This window comes from Myodes glareolus, chromosome 22, assembly GCF_982192425.1.
Source record: "Myodes glareolus chromosome 22, mMyoGla1.1, whole genome shotgun sequence".
NCBI classification, from domain to species: domain Eukaryota; kingdom Metazoa; phylum Chordata; class Mammalia; order Rodentia; family Cricetidae; genus Myodes; species Myodes glareolus.
The window spans coordinates 55,476,243-55,497,084 of NC_142047.1; the positions used below are offsets into that span (position 1 = coordinate 55,476,243).

The 20,842-nt window shown below is 49.3% G+C and overlaps 1 protein-coding gene across 7 annotated transcripts in view; it reads right to left on the reverse strand.

Moving 5' to 3' along the window:
• Sipa1l2 (signal induced proliferation associated 1 like 2) overlaps nt 1-20,842 on the reverse strand; it is a 157,828-nt gene that overhangs the window by 35,706 nt on the left and 101,280 nt on the right. For all 7 annotated transcript variants that reach the window (XM_085681908.2, XM_085681911.2, XM_085681910.2 and 4 more), the window contains exons 8-14: nt 19,434-19,591; nt 16,817-17,393; nt 12,991-13,265; nt 5,104-5,361; nt 3,366-3,449; nt 1,725-1,825; nt 1,248-1,351 (exon numbers count right to left, since the gene is read on the reverse strand). In XM_085681908.2, the coding sequence (XP_085538034.2) occupies nt 1,248-1,351; nt 1,725-1,825; nt 3,366-3,449; nt 5,104-5,361; nt 12,991-13,265; nt 16,817-17,393; nt 19,434-19,591 (1,557 nt within the window). The remainder of the gene's footprint in view (nt 1-1,247; nt 1,352-1,724; nt 1,826-3,365; nt 3,450-5,103; nt 5,362-12,990; nt 13,266-16,816; nt 17,394-19,433; nt 19,592-20,842) is intronic.

A 20,842-nucleotide genomic window follows, 5' to 3' on the forward strand; every position in this document is an offset into this window, starting at 1 on the left:
AGACCAATAGCAAACACAACAGGAGAGAGCTCCTCTGTTCACTGTGCTCGGACCAGCCGCTGTCACAGCCTGAGAACCAGCAGGGGCAGGGCTTTGGAGCCAGGACAATGTACCCTACCTGGGCATTTCCACGGAGTTTGGCCATCTCTCTTTTCCCTCCATACTAGTGAGCCCTCAGGTTTGACCCTGTCCCCTCTGACAGAAGTACTGTAGGAACTGTAGGGTGAATGTGAGCATACTGGGAAGTGACTCAGTGCCAGGCCAGAGCTGTGGCTGCAGAAATGGGATTGTAACACTGCAGTTAAGGGGACTGTAATGCTCACTGCTGACAAAGAGAGGAGAGAGCGCTACCCAGTAGTCTGCCCGTTCCTTTCACTTGCACACTTTCAAAATGTGGAAAGGCTGCTCCTATGCACTGGTCTCGCAGAAAGCTGTTTCCAAGTCAGTCTCATGTGGGACTTGCCTTGTGGAGGCTATGGAAGTCTGTGTGTGGGCAGAGCAAGGAACGTGCAGTGGGTGGACTGCTGCCACCGTGCACTGACAGCAGGCAGCCATGGTCACTGGGCACCCCAGTGACATCAGCAGAAGAACCTGTCTCAGTTTCTATGATTGCACTATCCCATTAAGCAGGTAAACGGCTAACTAACTACACCTGGGGACAGGAGTGCAACACTATCACCTGGGACACGGAGGCTCGGAGGGTGGATGCACATGATGGCTTTGCCAGTAATCTGCTGTACATCCTTTCTGTGAGTTCCTTTACAAGCTGGGGAAATGAAAATATTCTCGTTTCCTCTCCCCTGCTATCCTCTTGTATTAAAGTATCCCGTGTGGTAAACAACACGTGCTTGATCACTGCCACAGGCATGCACCTACTGTGTGCTGGATATTCCCCAGAGTACTGAGCATCACATGTGGGTACACGCTGGTCAACTGTGTGCTGGGGCACGCCCCATGCTCCCATGTGCTGCTGACAAGTGTGTCACTCTACTGTGAGGTATATAATCCATGTTCTTGAGTAAAACACACACCCACCCACACACACACACACACACACAGTGCCACACCGTGTGCAGGGCTGCACCTCACACTGTCAAGCATGAAACCACCATTTGCAGTCCTACTATGTAGTGAGCTGCATCCTACGTTCCTGAGCACTGCGGACAGGCGTGCTGTACCACCCACTGTGTGCTGACAGACATCAGTCCTGGCTAATGGGTGTGACTGGCCATATGCAAACAACTTACATGAGATAGCTTATTGGGGGAATCTTTGCAGCTTCCGTCCTTCTGCAGGGCTCTTTCCTTATAGGAGCTCAGGACTTTGGAAGGTGGGCCATGCCATTTGGTTTCTGTGACAGAAAAAAGAGTTGAACTCCCAATCTCCAATGTAAGAGAAGAAAAACAGGACGCTAACAGATAGTTTGGAACAATCACGCAGGATAATGACAACTTCCCAGGTCACCAATGGACATACAAGAGCCAGGAAGGCCACCACAAAGGGATCCATTTCTAAAGGCATTATAACCATAGTTATCTGAAGCCACACTACAACCACAGCTACCCTAGAACCAACCAGCCACCTACAGGCACTGCCTCCTATGCTGGGAGAATCAGCTGAGCCCTCTGGCCTAGCTCCAGAGATGCTTATCGAATATGGCTGAGGAGTGAATGAGTGGGGACAGTGGGGACCTTGGGGGCCGTTCCCCAGGGGTTCTGTGTTACCTGGAAGCCTGCCTCCATCTATGATGTCCTCATGCTCCCTGGCTCCTTCGCAATCCACAGAGCCCGGACCCTGGTGCTCGAGCAGCAGAGGGGACGGACACCTGCAAAAAAAGAGTCCAGCTGTTCTTTCCTGACACCACCAGCCACAGAGGACAGGGAGGCTGGCTTCTACAGGGGACAGGCACAAGATGGCTGTTGGTTCCTAAAGAGGCCATGGCTACCAATCCCTATTGGCTCTAGGCCTGAAGCCCTCCTTGGAAAAGTTCCCTGACCGGTGGAAACGCAGCATCCTGGCTGATCCCTCCAGAGCAGAAGATGCTGTTGCACTAGGGTTTAACATATAAAAGCAGCACTGCCACGGCGGGCTGCCGCGGTGGGGCACAGGGCTGTCTGTCTTCTGACTAATGCACACGGCACTGACAGAGCTGAAACCACTTTTCAAGAAAGGAACATCTAGGTACAGACTCCACCCAGATGGCCTTTGCTTATGGAAACCTGCAAAAGGAAGACAAATCTTAGAAGTAAAGGAACTGAGGAAAATGTGTTTGTATTGCAATACGATTTGTATGGAGAGAATCCACATTGTGGATCTTAAACCACACAAGTGTTTTTCATTTATACAAAAACAAACCAAAACACCTTTATTTAACACACAGCTTCATTTAGAAAAGGTATTTGCCATTTAGCTGTGAAGAGCTCTATCATCTAAGGTGACGAGCATGTCACCTGGGAAACAGTGTCTACTTCTAAGCCTAAGCTGGACAGTAGAATGCAACGCCTGGACTCAAGTTCTGCTCTGCACCTGAAGACAGTAGTATGACTGCCTGGAGCAGGCTCTTCTATGAACAGGGGTCTTTCATCTGTACCGGTTTGAGGCCTCCATGGATGCGTGACTGTGGGTCCAGCTGCTGACCACCACAGATGAACCGGAATCACCACAAAGCACAGCTAGGACATGATTGTTGTAGTGTGTTAACCTCAAGAGTCCCACACAAGGTCAGTGTGTGTGTGTGTGTGTGTGTGTGTGTGTGTGTGTATGTGTGTGCGTGTGCGTGTGCCCACAGGGGCTCCAGTTGTGATTTCACTGCTGACTCCTGGGATATGATACAAACTACAAGGGCTGATGCCATGGTGGCCTCTACTACGGATCTCCAGTTGGAAGTGAAGATGCCTCGATTATAACCTCATTTCTCTGGCTCCAAGGAGCTGTCTCTTGCTGGCAACTTAAGTAAGGGACTTCTGAGGATTCCTACCCACAAAGCCCTCAGGCCTTCACCCTCGTGTTCAGAAGGCGTTTCCATGTCACGGAGAAAGCAGGGTTTTAGAGAGACCAGTTAATACCGTGTCCACAGAAATGGAGTCTCCTAGCTGGACGTGGAGGCACACACCTGTCATCCCAGCCCGAGAGGCTGACACAGGTGGACTACCACACATTACAAACTGCATGGGCTACAGTGCAAGACTGATTCAAGCAAAAAGAAATGGCATCTCCTATCCTGGACCCAGAGCTTACCATACGTGCCTGATATTCTTCTTCAGGCAGCCTCCCCTCAACCCCCACACAGGGAATGCTTTTGCATGAATCCCAGGCATAGGTACAGGCTCCCTTTGGGGAGACAGAAAAGCTGGAAGGAGCCATACCCATCGTAGCCCACTTGTGGTCTCCATGGTCCACTCCCGCCAGGTCCTGGGTCACTGGACGAGGACTGGTTGCTGGGAGAGCTTCTGCAAGGGGAGAAAGAATAGCAGCAGGGTTAGGACATCGCCAGTCCCAGTCAATCCCACCTGTCTGACCTGAGGTGGCTACAAACAAATTTGCTTTGCTCATGACAGAGAGCCAATCACATTACAATGTGAAACGGAACCAATCACAGATCTGTAATCTAAGAGTTGGGATGCCCCAAGATTTCTGGGGATTTATGACCAGCAACCCATCACAGGAAGGGCTGTGTAAAAATGAAGGCACAATGACAGCTCCAGAAGACACAACCAGGGGCGCGGCTAGAGGACACAGTCAGGACAGCAGCATCCACACCTGTTACAAGGAACTTAATGCCAGCCACTTCTGGGCCAGCAGAGAACTGGCATTCAGCAAAACCACTGATTTTCACATAGCTACCAAATGTAATTCTACAGATCTTTTTCCAAACATTTGTGAAAACTCACTTGATAGAGTTAATGCTAGTCAGGACTCCCTCTGGAACTGGGTCATTCTGGTTTCCTCTGTAATTCTTGAAACCCTACTTAATTAAGGGACGTTCTGTGACACCTGCTCAGGTGATACCGGTAGGCCGTGGGCCTTGTACGCCAGACCATGTGCCTTCAGAGCACAGAGGGTGGGCAACAGCCCCGTGATCCTAAAGTAACGAGGCTTGCAGCCCAGATGATTTAATTAATGTTAAGATAAAAGATCCGACACTTCCTCACTTCCTGGGAAAACAAATTAGAGGAGGCAGGAAGGGATACACATTTTGTTAATTCTGGTAAATATCTCTGTAAGTTTATAGTGTGCCATATCTGGTTCTAAGTCTCTCACTGACACTGATCTGGTCAGTCCTTAGAAGGGCCCGCCAGCAACTGCATCCTTCTCGTTATCAGAGAGGCCCAGGGGACAGTGTATCAGGTAAGCAAGACCCTGGCTACCAGTGTATGCTACCGGTGTGTGGTGACAAGTGTACAGGCCAGAGCCCAGCAGGGATCAGCTGTCCAAGGTAAAGACACACATCTCTAGGTCACATGGAAGTTGACAGATAAGCGTTACAAATGGAATTCACTGTTTTGCTCTCAAACACAGTCTAAGCAAGACAGGTGTCCCGGACTCTCATCATCTTCTCATGCTACTGGATTTAACTTTACAAGGTGCATTCTTCCACTGAAACAGCTACTATTGAGCCAGGCTGTTAGTAAGCTGGTAACTTCAGTTGTTTGGGAGACTGAAGCAGGAAGATGGCAGATCTAGGGCCTGAGTAGGCTACAGTGTGAGGTACAGCTAGTCTAGGCAACTCAGGGAGACCTTATCATTAGACTCGTTTGGATTCCACTCACCTGGCCAGCAGTGAGAGAGAAGTGCACACCTGAAGGCTCACAGCCCTGCAGTGGGAAGTCCCTGTTCACGTTTGAGTTTGCTCTATTCAAACATTCTCAAGGGTTCCTAGAGGTGCACTGGTAGTAGCTCTGGGATACCTGGAAGGCCTGCCACCAGAGGGCAAAGACCTGGAGAAGGTGGCAGCCAGCGGCCCGGGTGGGCAGAGGGCGCCTGACGCTGCATCAGGAAAAGGCTGGACTCTTGAGTGCCGCTGTCTGAGGATACCTGGCTGCCCTGCTGGCCCAAAGCTCACAACAGGCCACCAGAGGACTCAGGAAGGCCGTGGGTGTTTACCTGGTGCCATCAGGCAGCTTCCTATCGAAGGATGTGCTCCGGGGGATGGCAGCCTGGGCCTGTTGGAGCAGTGGCTGACACTGCAGACGGTCAGGTGTGCCTGGCACAGGTGAGGCTCTAGAAACTGGCTGGAGGGCTGGGGTGGGTACACGGTGCCACGTGGTGTTCCTCCTGAAAGGTGTCTTGTATTCGCAGGGTGTGCCCTCGCTGTCCAGCTTGTACTCCACCATGGGGATCCGGCAGAGCTCTGAACAACCCCTGTTGAGTCGAGAAGAGGTGGTGAGAAGGAAGCTTCCTGGAGGACCCCAGGCAAGGCCTGCACATGGCTGAGCAGGTTCTTCTGCACACCTACTTAAGTGGGAGCCACCTAACACCTACCTTACCCATGGCAATATTGCCTAGATGCTCAAAACTGTTCAGCTGCCATTTGGATAACAGTCACAGACTGAGACTCTACAAGGTTCAACTGTAGCTTTCTTCTCTCTGCAAACATACCACTAGTCTGGCTAGGGTAGGAAGTGCTGCACGGTGGGACTATGACAGCCCATAGTCCCACAATTGGATGCTGTGGGTTATTAGGTGTTTTGAAAGCCCTTCTGTATTCCTCCAAGTGCTGCCTACTGTCACTAGACATCAAAGTCCAGAGATGCTGCACACCTGCTCAGGATTACACAGCAGGGTCATGGCCAGACCCAGGTGCTACAAATGTTGTCCACAGAGCTAGACACAAACACAAGACATTGTTCACCCGGGCGAATCACCCAGTAGGCCATGCTGGTCCAGCAGTCAGTATGTGGAGGCACTGCCCCTCTTTAGATAGTCGGCCTAAAATCCCGATGCAGCCTTTGAAGGAACTGCTCCAGAACACACTCCATTGCTGGTGCTGGGGTAAGGCACTGCCGGAGAACAGCAGGGGCTCAGCACCAGCGAGGACGTGCAGAGGGAGATCCACCATGCCAGCCCAGCGCAGGGACTCAGCTAAGAGATGCTGGTGTGGCCGACTGGCAGTGTGAATGTGGAGTTGAAGACGTAGGGCTGCTTATATAGCAGGGTCCGGGCAAAGTTCAACCCCAGCCCTGAGTCCAGGGGCAGAGGGCAGCCAGAGAGCAAGCATGGGGTTCTTCAGTGTTCCGCAGAAACACAGGGACTGGAATGGACGGCAGAGAAGAGAGGGTATAAAATGATCAGAGACTCAGCCTTACTGCCCCTTACCCAAATCCAGCCTGTCCCCAAAGGCTGAAAGAGGGCCACTTTCACCAGGAACACAACAGACGTCAGTCCCTGGAGAAGTTCCCTGACCAGCCAAGGCTCAGAGAGCAGGTAGGAGCCTCTGATACTGACAAACTAGGTCTTAAAGTTAGAAAAAAAAAATATCTGGCCAGACAGTGGAATGGTAAACTGAGGCACTCTCCCAAAGAACTTAGGAGGGAGAGATGTGAGAAAATTCAGGGTGATTCCAAAATACTCATGTCTCACCAAAAAGGAGAAAGTGAGGGCAAGGTCAGAAATTGGTAAGAAATACAAACAGAAAATAGCAGAACTAAAAGACAGAATGGCCTCCAGAGACATCCTGGGTCCTCTGGGTAACCACTCACAGACTGCAGCGGATGCTATCCCACAAACACACTTTACCAGGAGTGAAAGGCCAGTAGAAACCCAAATATGGGGGGAAAAAAAACCTAACATAAAATGATATTTCCTAAGGGAGAAAAGGAAAAGCTCTTGACTCTTGAGTGCAAGTGAAACACCTTCCAAGGACACCCGTCCCTCTTGTCCTCCCGGCACGGCACAGACCTGCTGACACCAGGGCCACACGGAGGAGCGCACTGCCAGCAGCAGGCACACTCAAGCTTTCTTGCCAGTGAGACACTAGACTCTGCTGGTCAACTGGGCATGGCCACTAGCATATCAACACACTGAATTCCTCTTTGTTCTCCAACGCCCACAGATGCCATCAACTTCAGGATCTGGTTACTAGGCTGGTAGAGATCAGCAGATACCCAGCTTCTAGGGAAAAACGATTTTAACATTTCCCCTCTCTCAGTCCCTTCACCACACAGCCTGAAGGCACAGATGTTGTAGGCCACGTAACTGGTGATGTTCAGGACAGAGTGTCGTGTGGCAAATCTTCAGGAGACAGTGTTTCCTGGCCCAGAACCTCAGAAAATATTATATTTTGAAACTATCTCCTGAAAAACAATACTGATCTCTGAACTCAGCACGGCAGATGTCTGGGATAGTTTTGCCCTGCACAAACGCTGCCTGTTGACCGACTTACCCACCCTGAGATGCTTGCTCTCACTGCTCCCTGCTAACATTGGGCCCCGACTCTGCTGTCTTACACAATTGCTGTGCTATTTTTGTTATCAAGTAAAAAGTTGTTGCTTTGCTTAGCAGAACTCTGTTTTAAATAGCCAAAATGTGCACAAGAAGACCTGTGCAAGGAAAGCTGGACAGACCAGAGGCCCATCAGGGCAAAGAGGAGGCTGTCCTGTTAACAACACAAGTGATCAATTTCTGGTACCAATTTGTTGAGAGTTATAAATGAATGAACCAACAAACGACTGCGCGAATGGACAACTAAACAAATGAACGTGTGAATGAATGGGTGAACTGCTGAGCGAATGGAAACAGATAATTCCCCAAAGGTTCTGAAACTTCATGCTCTTACTTTAGAGAAAGGGTGTGATCGTTACACTGGCAGGACATGCCAGGACTCTGAGCATGTGCCAGATAAAAATTCATTAGAGGGTTAGTAAGACAAGAGTAGACACAATACCTATCTCATTATCTATAGAAACTAGGACTGTTGTCTTTAAAACCATGTTGTCTTTTAAACTTATGAGTCCAGATTCAACTCTCTCTCTCTCTCTCTCTCTCTCTCTCTCTCTCTCTCTCTCTCTCTCTCTCTCTCTCTCATACACACACACAGAATACCAGGCTGTTAAAATGGAACTTTCTTTCTGTTCCTCATTTCCTGTCTTCCCTGCTTCCTGTACTTGGGCAATCAGGCAGCAGGAGACAGAAGCATGAGGCAGGAGCCTTAATTTATAGAACTCTGCGAGCAATCATTTTGACTGGAGATGACCCATGGAAATCTCTGCTGTCCTGTATCACATGGAAATGTGGACTCATGTCAACAAAACACAAAGAGCCAGATGTACGGTTTGGAGTTTCATTTCCATTTTTATTGGACATGTTTACTAAATTCGCTAGCAATGTGTGACAAGCCATGCAGGATTCTGGTGAGTCATTACTTCTCTCAGAAAGCAACCTTTGAAGGATGCCTTTTCCCTAAAATGCCATTGACAGAATGTCACCTTTGAAGGTTAGGTCTAGGGCCTCCCATTTGAAAAATAGAAAAAAATCCTTTAAAAAAATCTGTGTGTGTGTGTAAATGTGTGTGTGTGTGGGTGTATGTGTGTGCAAATGTGTGTATGTGTAAATGTGTGTGTGTGTATGTGTGTGTGTGTGTGTGTGTGTGTGTAAATGTGGGTGGGTGCGTGGGTGCCGCAGTGCCCATATGAAGGTCACAGACACCTTGGGTGTCTATTCTCACCTTCCACCCTGAGAGAGGCTCTCCTGCTCACTACTGCATACACCAGGCTAGCTTTTGGAGATTTTCCTGCCTCTATTTCCCACCTTGCTTATAGGGATGCTGGGCCTACAAGCGAACCAGGGCTGGCTGGCTTCATGTGGGTTCTAGGGATCCAACTCAGTCAGGTCCTTGGGCTTCCTGAGCAGTCAGAAAGGCCTTAATTAGGCAGCTAGGGCAAGGGCAGCACTCGCCTGGTAGCCTGGGCAGTCCTTTCCTCTGCTCATTTCCATCTGAAGACAGATATTCCCCTGCTGCCCCCAGCCACTCATTCCCAATGTGCAGGAATTTACTCAAGGGTCCCACCCCCAGCAGGAGCTCCTTTAACAAGCCCCACCCCCAGCCCCAGCAGGAGCTCCTTTAACAGGCCCCACCTCCAGTCCCACCAAGAATTCAAAAAGTGGCTCTGGTTTCCTTTCAACTGGGGAGTGGGGACAGCTGGACGGTCCTCAAAGCTGGGTCAAAAAGGGACTTCAAAACACTCACAGCTTTTGATGCTACACAAACACCTTCCCTACAGATGGCTTCAGTTACTTCAGCAGTGACCCAAGGATAACCAGGAGTGCCCATTACCCCACAGGCCTTCCAGGCTGAGGGCGGAAGCAGATGGGCTCTGGGCAAATGGTTTTGTTACCGATCCCGGTAAGACTGTCACCGAGCTGAGATGGAAACCTTTCCACCGTATTGATGAGGGCTAAGATTCCTTGGAGTTAGTTTGACCATTGCTGCCATCCGCATGAACTTGCACCAAAGACAACTTCTCTTGGAAAACCACACAGATGTGTGCACATGCACATAACTGTTCATATACTATTTTTTTCTCCCTGACAGACTCTAAGAGCCAATTTCTGAAAGAAGATGGAGGAAATTTTCCACCCCACAAATCAACAGCGCTGTCAGAGCCCCAGGCAAGTCCTTGTGTACTTAACTACGGAACCAGAGTAAGCTGCCCTTTCAAGAGTTTTCAGTTTTATTGTAGAGATTTATTTTATTTGTTGGCGTGCATGTGTATGTATGTGTATGTGCGTGTACGCACATGTATGCACGTGTATGCCAATGCACATGTGCGCTCGGACACCAGGGACAGAAATAGAGGGCAGGGTCCCTTGGGTCATAGAGGCAGGGCAGTGGGGAGTGTTAGGAATATTCTTAAGATGAGCCTCTCCAAGGACGCAAATAATTTCAATCAGACCGGATTAGATCAACTCAATGCCCATGTTTACTTACAGCACTCCGGGGTGGCCAGGAAAGCATGGGTGGGGGGAACTCACACAAAACCCGAAAACCACCTGTTCCTTTTTTAGGCAGTGGCCCAAATAGCCTGTGGGAGTGGTCCTGACCCTCCCTGAGGAGGGGTCAGCCCTTGGTGGGCTTTCCTGGAGGGGGAATCCAAGGCAACTCCCAGGGGGAGGCGGCTTCCAAAGATGGGGGCCGGGCATTGCAGTGAGCAGTCAAATGTGGGTGCTGGAGACGACACTCAAGTGTCTTGGGGACACGCAGGTGCTCTTACCTGCCTGACCATCTATCTCTCCATGCCCAAGTTTTTCAGATTTGAAAGTGTGCCAAAGCATGGCTATAATTCGAGCACTTAAAAGACTAAGGAGAGAAGGTGGAGAGTTTAAGGCCAGCCTGGGCTACTATGTAGTGGGGACTCTGCTGCCCACCCCCCACGCTCCACGAAAGTCAAACCTAATTACAATACAACAATGAGAAGAGCCAAGGGCTACCTATTCCCCTTTAGCATCCCTTCTATGGTTTCCTAAAATGCCATATAAGGCAGGCTAGGAGTGAGAAACCTGTGGGATGCAGAGGTGGAAGGACTCCTGCCAGCTCAAGGCCAGCTGGTCTCAGAACTACGGGGCTGGGAATGTGGTTTGGTGCTGTCTAGCATTCTCGATGTCCTGGATTCGATCCCCAGCAGCACATGCACGCAGGTACATGTGTGTAACATATACGCTCTCTTTCCAACAGTACCAGTAGTCCAGGGCCTGACTGTGCCGGCACATGACTGTGACAGAAGGACAGCACTGCCTGCACCCTCCACTGCTAGGAGCTAGGGGACAGAAGAGATGGGAACTGCCTGCACCCTCCACTGCTAGGAGCTAGGGGGACAGAAGAGATGGGAACACAGCAAATACTGCGACCACGGACCGCACATAGCAAAAGTGAAAATGGATCAGGAAGAAAGGAAAACACAAACTTTAAAAAGGCTCGGAGTAAGATCCACACAGAAGGAGGAAACTATGGAGAATCCTGCTCGATGTGTGCAGGGCTTAGAGCTCTAGAAACTTCTCCAGAGGTGAGAGCAGAAGAAGGGAACTATGTGCTTGGGGATGGACAGCAGCAAAGGTACAGGCTCTGAACAAATATCCTGGCTATTTTCAATTGCATTGTAAACAAAGAATTAATTACAGGCAGATCCAGGCAGATAAGAAAGTCTCTTTAGAGGAAAAACATGCTCTTGAGGAAAAGATAGCAGCAAAACATTCACACTGTAGTTCCTTTTATTTCTTTTGGCTGAAAAACAATTCAATATTCCTTAGGAAATTCTATTCTTTGAAATTGTATGTTTGAAATACCAGGCATAATGAAAATGTTACTATTTTTATTATCTAACATTCTTGAAAGCTCCGAGAGTTTCTTGCAGACTAAAGCTAGATAAAGCCTGGAAACCATTTTCTCAGTTCTGCAGTAGCCAGTCTCACGGAGAGGGAAGGCCTGACCCTCAGCAGGAGTCCCACATGTGCGTTCCCCCACAGATTGGCTTAATTCTGAGAAAGATGTCCGCTTACAGGATCCATGAGCTTAAAGGAAGGCCAAGAGGAAGATATTGCTCATGGTCAATCTGCTTCTTACTCTTGTCAAATAGTTTTTTATCTTTCTTTGTATGTACTAAGTACGGCTCCTGGGGGTCCCTTGACTGGGGGAGGGGCGGACCGTGACACAAATGGGCAACACTGGGCAAGGTGGAGCTGTAAGAAACCTCTTGTGGGGTTTTACAGGTAGGCCTTTAACACTAAGAGGGATTTCAGCTCTTTAACCCTTTAGTTTACAAACATATTGGGCAAATATAGGAAACATGGCCTGTGAAAGGCTAGCGGTGGAGTCCACACCTAGTGCATACAAGGCCCCTGGTTCCATCCCCAGCATCACAAAAACAAACACATTAGGCTGGAAGCAAATGCTAAATCTAATCAAACTTTACAAACTCTGGCAAGACCAAGAGGACACACGGGTGGTTTGTTTTCTAAAAGATCACCATTTACGGCCGAGCTCCCCAAAAGGTCAGTCATTAGAGCCACCTGTGGTTAATTAAACTGAATTAATTAAAGTGGAAAGACTCCACCACACTTCAAGTGTGTGTCAGCTGCATGTGGCCCGGACATGGCACAGATGCAACCAGGCATGCGCCACCGGGAGAACGGAGAAAGGATGCCCTTATGTCACGAGTTCAGAAGGCGCATACAGTCAACTTACTGTCTGCAGAAGAAAGTTCCTTTTTAGATACGACAGAAACTGGAGTGAATTAAAAGCTGTGCCCCTTCTCCCAACTCAAATGCAGAAGGAACAATAATTATGCTAGAAAGTTCTGAATGCTTTGAGAGATCGTGTTACTCGACTTTTATAAAAGCCACACAAGCCAGGTGTCACAGGTCCCTCCCTATACTGCAGATGTGGAAAGAACTCTAGGAAGTCTATGTCGCCATGAACATGCAGTAAAGCCCGAGGCCTCCGTCTCTCCATCTTCCCAGAAGGTAAACTTCAAAATCTGCCTCATGACTCTACCTGAATGGAGACAGAAGATGCATGGGAAATATGGCTGCCAGAGCCCCACCATACCCCCAACATGGGCTGCAGGCTGCAGGGAGCAGTCTTAACTAGTGTCTTCTGCCCTATGATCTGACTGGCAGTCAAACTTAACTTGAACCATGACCTTGTCATCCTCACATGTACACTAAAAGAAACATACACGCACGCACGCACACATCCACGCGTGCACACACACATGCATGCACGTTCACATACACACACGTACACACACGCACGCATGCACGCACGCACACGGCTAATGTTTTAAATACATTTACAATTCACAGCAGTCATTGCTGGAGGTGCATGTGGTTCCCAGGCCACGGGTCAGACACACTCGGGGAGTGTTTCCTTCAGGCTAACACCATGACTGTCTGTCAGCAGCAGCAGACAGACCACTTCCCACCCGACTGGCTCTGAGGATCCTACAGGTAGTCAGGAATGTGTCCGGTGGTAGAGCACACTGCCTGGTGCACACTTACCTGCGCGGAGAGCCATCCTCATGGGGGTGTATGATAACCACCTTCACAGTCACGGATGTCCGCAGTAGGTCAATCATCTGCTCGTGGGTCAGGGTGGCCACAGCCACCTTACAGATCTCCACCAGACGGCTCCCTTGGCGAAGGCCCGCCTTCCAGGCAAAGCCGAAAGGTTCTACATCGGCAACAATCCCTTCAAAGTTCACATGGAAGCCGAGCTGGCCCAATCCGTTCCTCCTCAGGGTCATTTCCACAGTTTCGCAGCCTCTTGTCACTATCTAAGGGGGAAGGAAGCTGTTAGACAGGTTTGATCTTTCTCCCTGGCCACCATGGAACCCTAATGGGGACCCACACACAAGTCTAAGTGAGCCCCTCCCCCTCTGCTCTATTCCCAGTCACCTCCCTGACCCTCCAAATGATTTGAGAAGACATCTGACTAGTTCACCATGGTTGCCCTTGACAGAGAGCAGTGAAAGCACCATGACCACGAATGGCCTGGCAGGCAGACTGGCTCTTGAGACATGCTCTGCACATGCTCTGTACATGCTGTGCCATGCCTCCCTCCCGACAGCCACTCCTCTTCTAGATGTGCTGTAGTGAGAGAAGGAACGGCATGAGCCGCCCATCTCTCAGTCTCAGCCACCACGCTCTATGGCCTACCAGATACTTTCATCTAACTCAAAAGAAAACAACAAAGCGCGCCCAAAGTACTTGTGATCTCACAGTCAGTGAGTGCCTGTGCTCAGGAAAGATTAGACTGTGAGGAAACCCTTAACTGCCCTTCATGCACTGGCCCGAAGTCTTCCTAGTCTGTCCCGTCAGGCCTCCTGGGAGTGACCACTCATGTCCACCTGGTACCAAGCGTCCCTTTGATCAACGTGGGGCTTGAGGTGGCAGAGGAGCCCTACAGCCACCTTCCCTTCTCTCACCTGTGCCCTGGATGCTAAGGGCCGCCTCAGGCAGTTCTAGCGACACTCCTCTGGAAGACTAGGAGTCTACACAGCCCCCCGAGAAGAACATGAGGGAGCCAGTTCAGTGGCTTGTGCTACAGCAAGTGAGGTAATTAGTCACGGTAACCCTCTGAGGCACTGAAGGAATGTGACTTGCAACACCATGAAAGGAAAACATGGCTCATTAAACATCATTTGAAGATGATGACATCATTTTTTGTGGGAAACTTCAAGTTGGGAGGTATCATCCCCATCCCCAATGCCCTGGGGGTAGTGTATGGAGTTTCAGGTCAGTAAACTCTGTTTCCAGGAACCTGGCTCTGAACACACACATTCCTATTAACGAGCCCCGTGGCTGTGAGTACAGCTGGGGAGCTGTGGCTTGCTTCCTGCATCAGCATCTGGCCTAGGTTTCCATGGCTACGGAAGTGCACACACTGCCAGTTGGCTTCTCCCAGACCAGCACAATGCAGAGGACTCAGCAGAAAGGGAACGCTGTGTCAGTCAGGAGTGAAGCTCCCCAAAGTTCATGTTCTCAGCCACCTGAACTAATTCCAAGCTGTTAACAGACCGATTCCAGGTGTCCAGCCTCGACAGACATTTTCTTTACTTCTTCTTCGACTTTGTCCTAGCAGCCCTAACAGGCGGTATATCTAGCGTGCCTGCGTGCTGGCAGATGTGAATGCAATCGCTACCTGAAATTCAGTGTGGCACTGGACTGAAGAGCACAGGCTGGGCCTTGTTTCTGACTTCCTCTCCTTCATGATCATATTTATTATCTCCTGCTTTCAGATATCCCTGAAGTCAGCCCAGGGACTCGGTGTCAGCCCAGGGAGCGCCCCATATACTAATGCTGTCTCAGTAACTCTGGGAAACCCACATACCGGGGTCAGCGACATAATTTCTGGGGCCCACTGGACAACATAAATGAGGTCTCTACTCAAAATCTATTATGAAGTTGAATGTGTGACAGAGGAACCTCTATCAAGCATGGCCTTTCTCAGGATGTCTTTCCAGGACTGAGGCGTCATACCCAAGGTCCCTCTGGGGGTGAGCTCTCTCCTCCCTTCCTGTATCCACAACGCAAAGTTCTGGCTGTACTCTGTCAATGGCAACAGTAAGTGCACCATCTACAAGAAAGTGGTGTCCCTGCCACCTGGCACAATGGTCTTCTGGAGACACAGTCTGCAATGACTACACCCGTTCCCACACTGACCGATGCTGACCGATTTTACTCTCACACGGGTCTTTCTATAATAAAAGAGAAATTCACCCTCTGTGGGAAGGAAGGGCAGGAAGTGCTAGCCACCCTTTTTAATGAGTCTCAGCTGACTATATGATACGCCCTCCTTGGGAAAGGAGTTAATAATCAGATGTTTTATGGCCCAAACATGCTTTCTTCTTATTACAGCAAGTGATCCAAACAGCAAATTTATTGCTACTGCTCTGCTGCACACACCCAAAGATAATCTGGATTTTGCTTGTTAAAGCTGGGAACAAAAATATGACTATCTCAGGTGCACACACTTGTAATCCCAGCACTTGGGAGGCTGAGGCAGGAGGATCTCAAGTTTGAAGCTGGCCTGGGATATACTGTAAGCTCCAGTCTGAGTTACATCGCCCGACCCACCCCCCCACCCCACCCCCCACTTATTTTGTTCTTTGGACACAGGGTTTCTCTGTAGCTTTGGAGCCTGTCCTGGAACTAGTTCTTGTAGACCAGGCTGGGCTCAAACTCACAGAGATCCGCCTGCCTCTGCCTCCTGAGTGCTGGGATTAAAGGTGCGCGCCACCGCTGCCCAACTGAGTTCTCTTTATTACATAGTATTATTATAACCTGGGTTAGGTGAGGCTGGCTGGCCAGTAGGCCCCAGGGATGCTCGTCTCTGCCTCCTCAGTATTGGGATTACAGGCGCACGGCATCATGCCTGTTTCTACCTGTGCTCAGGATGCAAGGCAGGTCCACACGCTTATATAGTGAGTACTTTACTAGCTGACCCATCTGCCCTCCCCAGCCCCTTACACGGAATCCCATCTTTTTTAGTAGTCTCTTTTGAGACAGATTATTTTTTCATTTTCATTTTTAGGTTTTTCTAACTTAATGCCCACATTTGCAAAATACGAAGGATTAACATTATATTTAAGCTAACATATTTAAATTAAAACATTTGTTATACAAGCATGCACAAAGGGAGCAGAAGAGAGGACCCAGCTACTAGCAAACAGCAATTCTGTGTTTTTTTAAGGTGTGTGGTATTTATCATACAAACTTATAAAATATTAAAAAAAATTCTCCTGGGTTTTCATCAACTATTATAGAAATGGTTCACAACATTCTCTTGAAGTTGACTGAGTTTTTCTATTGTGCGGCTCTGAGTGGCTTCTTCACCACTGTGGTTGGTTATTGACTCTTATTAAAAAACCAACCAGTGGGACTGGAGAGATGGCTCAGAGGTTAAGAGCACTGAGGTCCTGAGTTCAATTCCCAGCAACCAGATGGTGGCTCACAACCATCTGTAATGGGATCTGGTGCCCTCTTCTGGCGAGTAGGCATATATGCAGACAGAACACTGTATACTTAATAAATAAAAATCTTAAAAAAAAATAAAAATAGGTTTTTAAAAAATGGGTTGAGTGCTCACTTCCAGCACCAGATAAACTGGACATGGAGGTCACAGCTATAACCAGAGCACTCCAATGTGAGGAGACAGGTGGGGCAGAAGTTCAAGGTCATTCTTGCTACCTGGTGAGTTCAAAACTGGCCTGAATATGAGAGACCTTGTCTCAAAAGAAAACCAACCAACCAGCCAACTAAACAAAGAACTCAGCCCTCACTGAAGTCACAGGTGGAGCTCCCAGTGCAGCCCGCTGGTACTCACTACGAGCCGTTGCACTATCTCCCGGATGTCTTCGGAGCAGTTGTCCACTGAGGACAGCAGGATGCACTCTCCCCGTTCATAGAAGACTTTGATGCTCACCAACCCAGAAGTCCAGCCAATCACATCCCTGCAGGAACAGTTAAACACGACATTCTTGGAGTCCTTCTCGATCAACATGATGAACTCATTAGAGATCCCAAGCAGACACTCAATGTCGGCTGACTGGCCGAAGTCCCGAGCCACCACGTGCCACATGATGGCCCCGATGCTGAAGAGGTGTGCGTCCTTCCTCGGCTTCACTCGCTCCTTCTTCTTTGCACCCAAGGTGATGAAGCTGAATTTCGCAGAAGTGTCCACCGTGGCGGTTGTGACAAAGTTCTCAGCCAAGTCCTTCAAGTATTCTTGCCTTGTTCGAGTAGCCATGGCCCGGAATTTTTCTGACTTATGGGCTGCGTTTTCTGCATTGATTACTTTGGCTAAAAGGAAGTCCCGGAACACGGCTGACTTTGGAAAAGTTACACCTTTGGGGATTGGGGGACCAAAGGAAGGAACATCCTTTGACCTGGAAACGCCAACACTGAGGAAGAAAGAAAATGAAAAGAGATGAGTTATGGCTCTTTCTTCTTTAAAGTGGCAGGTCCCATATTTAACATAGGTTAGCTCATCTGTTTACATAGGTTAGTCCATCTGTTTTGAAGACTCCTATTAATCTATGAGAGGATCAATGGACCTCATAGGGTACTGTCAAAAATTCGAAGCACTCTGCTGGCTTTCATTTGAATCAAATCAGTAAATATTAAATTAGTGGCTAACTCTGATTTCTTAAAAGCCAATGACTCTGAGAAGAACTGAAATATTTCACTGTCTATACAGAAAAACAATGTGAAGAGCTATGCTCCACAAAAGATGTATGCTGGCTTAGAAAATATCTGTCCCATAGTAATTCAATTAGCATCAAGAAAAATTGAAAAGAAAAAAACGATACTTGTCTTCAGTGAATTCTGTGCTAACAAATCATCGCACAGTGTGGAACAGAAGACAGGACTCGATGGAAGAATTAAGGCCACAAGGGTCACAGACACCTGCTGTGGTTGGAACAGGAAATGTCCTCAGGGGCCCGTGTGTTCAAATACTGGGTCCCCAGCTAGTGGGACTGTTCAGGGAGGTCGTGGGACCTGGAGGATGTGGAGCATAGCTGGTAGATACTCACTACCCTGCCATACCTCCCTGGCTAAGGCCGATGGAGACAGACACAGGAAGTCCTCAACCCTGAGAGCACTCACCAGCTGTGCTGTCACAGCAACAAGACAAGTGACCAAAAACAGCATCCAGTAAAAACAGCACCAAAACAACAAAGCTGTAGCCTGGCCTATTGCTGAGGTTCCAGAAACCAGTGAAGATGCGATGTACCATGTTTGCACCAATACCACCCACTTTAAGCACAGTGCTTATACAGAACACGTGACATATTTTCTCAGCTGTTGTCCCTTCCTTAACATAGGTCGGTGGCCTAGCTAGGCCAAAGGTGCATCCACAGCCATCCCGTGAGGAAGGCCTAACCATGTTTGAAGTAGAGCTTTCACAGAGGGCCAGAGATTCCTCATGATTTGCAAGTTGCTCAGTAGGCAAAGCCAGCTAAGAGCTAGTGGTTTCCCGAGTGGGCCTCACATGGGGCCAGGCCACAGAGCTCAGACTGGTGTTCTGCCTGGGGAGGCGGGGTCACCATCTTCCCATGAGGGCCAGAGTTCAGATCCCTAGCAACCATATCAGTGAGCTCTGAGTTTAACTGAGAGACCCTGCCTCAGTGCAGAAGGGAGATGAGCCATTGAGGAGGGCTCCTGACATTAACATACATGCATGTGGACCCCACCAGAAGTGTACCCATACATGCAGAACATGCATATGCACACATGCACATACACAATGAAAATGGAAAAGTTAAGAAAAAAGAAAAATAAAGAAGCCGCACACCCCCCAATACAAGCAGTAAGGCAGGAGCAGCCTATCAACACATGGAGGGAGCAGTTATTCATCCTAGTCACCTCCTAAGGCAAAGCCCCAGATGGGAACCAGCACTCAAAGCAGGCCCAGTGGAGATGGTCTTGGGGCTCTGCAGCACACACAGGCCTTAACGTCATCAAGGCAAACGTGGGTGCTGGGTTTCAGTGGCCCTGCCAGGGAGTCTCTAGGATTTTATCTGCCATTCACTTCCCTAACAGGCCACACCATCTGGCCGAGGTGTCAGCCACGGGCCCTGGTTCAGTCTCTCAGGAAAGCAGAAAATGGAACCCCACTACTCTGAGCAGCTAGGTTCTTTCCTTCTCAAGAGAGGGAGGCGATGACTGCTTACACAGACATAATCAGAATGAGGACGGCTAAGGAATGTGGCTCTGTGGTAGAGCTCATGCCTAGCAGACAGTAGCCCTGGTTTCAATCCCCAGCACTAGCAAAAATAAATAAAAATTATTATCAGGCAGGTTATAATCTCAGCACTTGGGAGGCTGAGTTCCTGGCCAGTCGAGGCTACACAGTGAGGAGGAGAGAAGCAGGGAAGTTAGGTAGTTACGGGTCCAGGAGAAGAACTGAAAGCCAAATGGAAGTAGGGCCACAGGCTCACCTGTAGCACACGTTTTCTGTGCAGGGGTTGTGCACCTTCACAATGACGAAGACGTGCTGGAAGTGCGAGCGGATGTTCTTGGGGGTGAAGGGCAGGGCGCCAGGCTCCTGGAAGACGATGGTCACGATGTCGTTCCCAATGTGCCTCTTCCTCAGCAGCTGTGCAGGGAAGGGAACACCCAGAGTGACACAGAATACAGTAACATATACAACCACACAACCTACTCACTCGCCACTGAGGAAGGACCAGAGACCAGCAGAGCCCTTCGGGGACTCCAATGACCCTGAGCAACCTGATAGCTGGGTGTCACAAGCAGAAGACCCCCAGAACAGAAATCTAAACATCCAAGGTCACCAGAGAGAGAGAAAGAGAGCAAGGCACCTGGGAGGGAAGTGGGCTTCCCTCGGCTACATCCCTAGCTATCCCTTTTTCTCACAAATCTACTTCTATTCTCTCTCTTTATCCAGCTATTTCTTTCATCCTAAAGTAGCACACTACTGCTCAGTACACTTGTAAGATATGCTACGGTTTAAGCACCTCACCTTAGAGGAGGAGATGGGGTTCAGGGAGGGGTGACCTACTGTACACACAGCTCTGGCTTAGACCACAGGCTCCCATGCTGTCTTGCATTTCTGCAAGAAAACCAGGAGGCTGTCTCCATGGGTAGCACAGGTCTTCAAACTAATTAACTGAAACTTGGATTTTTGATAGAATTCATATTAATTAATGAATCTGGAATTCTACTACACTAGCAGTTAGAAAACCCAGTCTTTTGCAGTCTTACAGAACTGAAAGTCTAGGGGAGAGGGGGAAGCCAGAGTTGCTTCTGACATCACTTCTGCCAAGAATGTTCCTCACTCCAAGCTCTTCCCGGACAGTTCCTGTGTTGATGTGGAGTGAGGTGCCTTGGCACACCTCACCCAGACAGTTGTCTCTGCTCCTGAGGCTTGGATCTGAAATGTCTCCCAAAACCTCATGCAGGAAAGCTCAGTCCCATGCAGCAGCGTTCACGGGGGACTCTGACTTCCACTGGGAAATCTACGGAAGGACTCATAACTAAAAAGTACCAGTGGGAAGGGGTGACAATGAGGAGGTGGGGGCCTGGCTGGAGGAAGCAGGACACTGTGGGAGTGCCCTGGAGGGCTGCATCTGGTGTCCTGCCTAAAGCCTCCCAGAGGCCATAAGGTACATAGCCTTCCTCTGACATGCCCTCCTACCTCACTAGAGACCAGAAACACAGGGCCAAGTGACTATGAACTGAAACGCTGGAAACTGTGCTACAATAAACCTTTTCCTTGTCCACACTGATTTTTCTCAGAGGTCTTGGTAGTGGGAAATCTGTCAAGGCTGCACCTCTGCTCCACCTTCATGCCTAGGTCACCCAGGGGCCACTCTCTTCCCTGACTGGT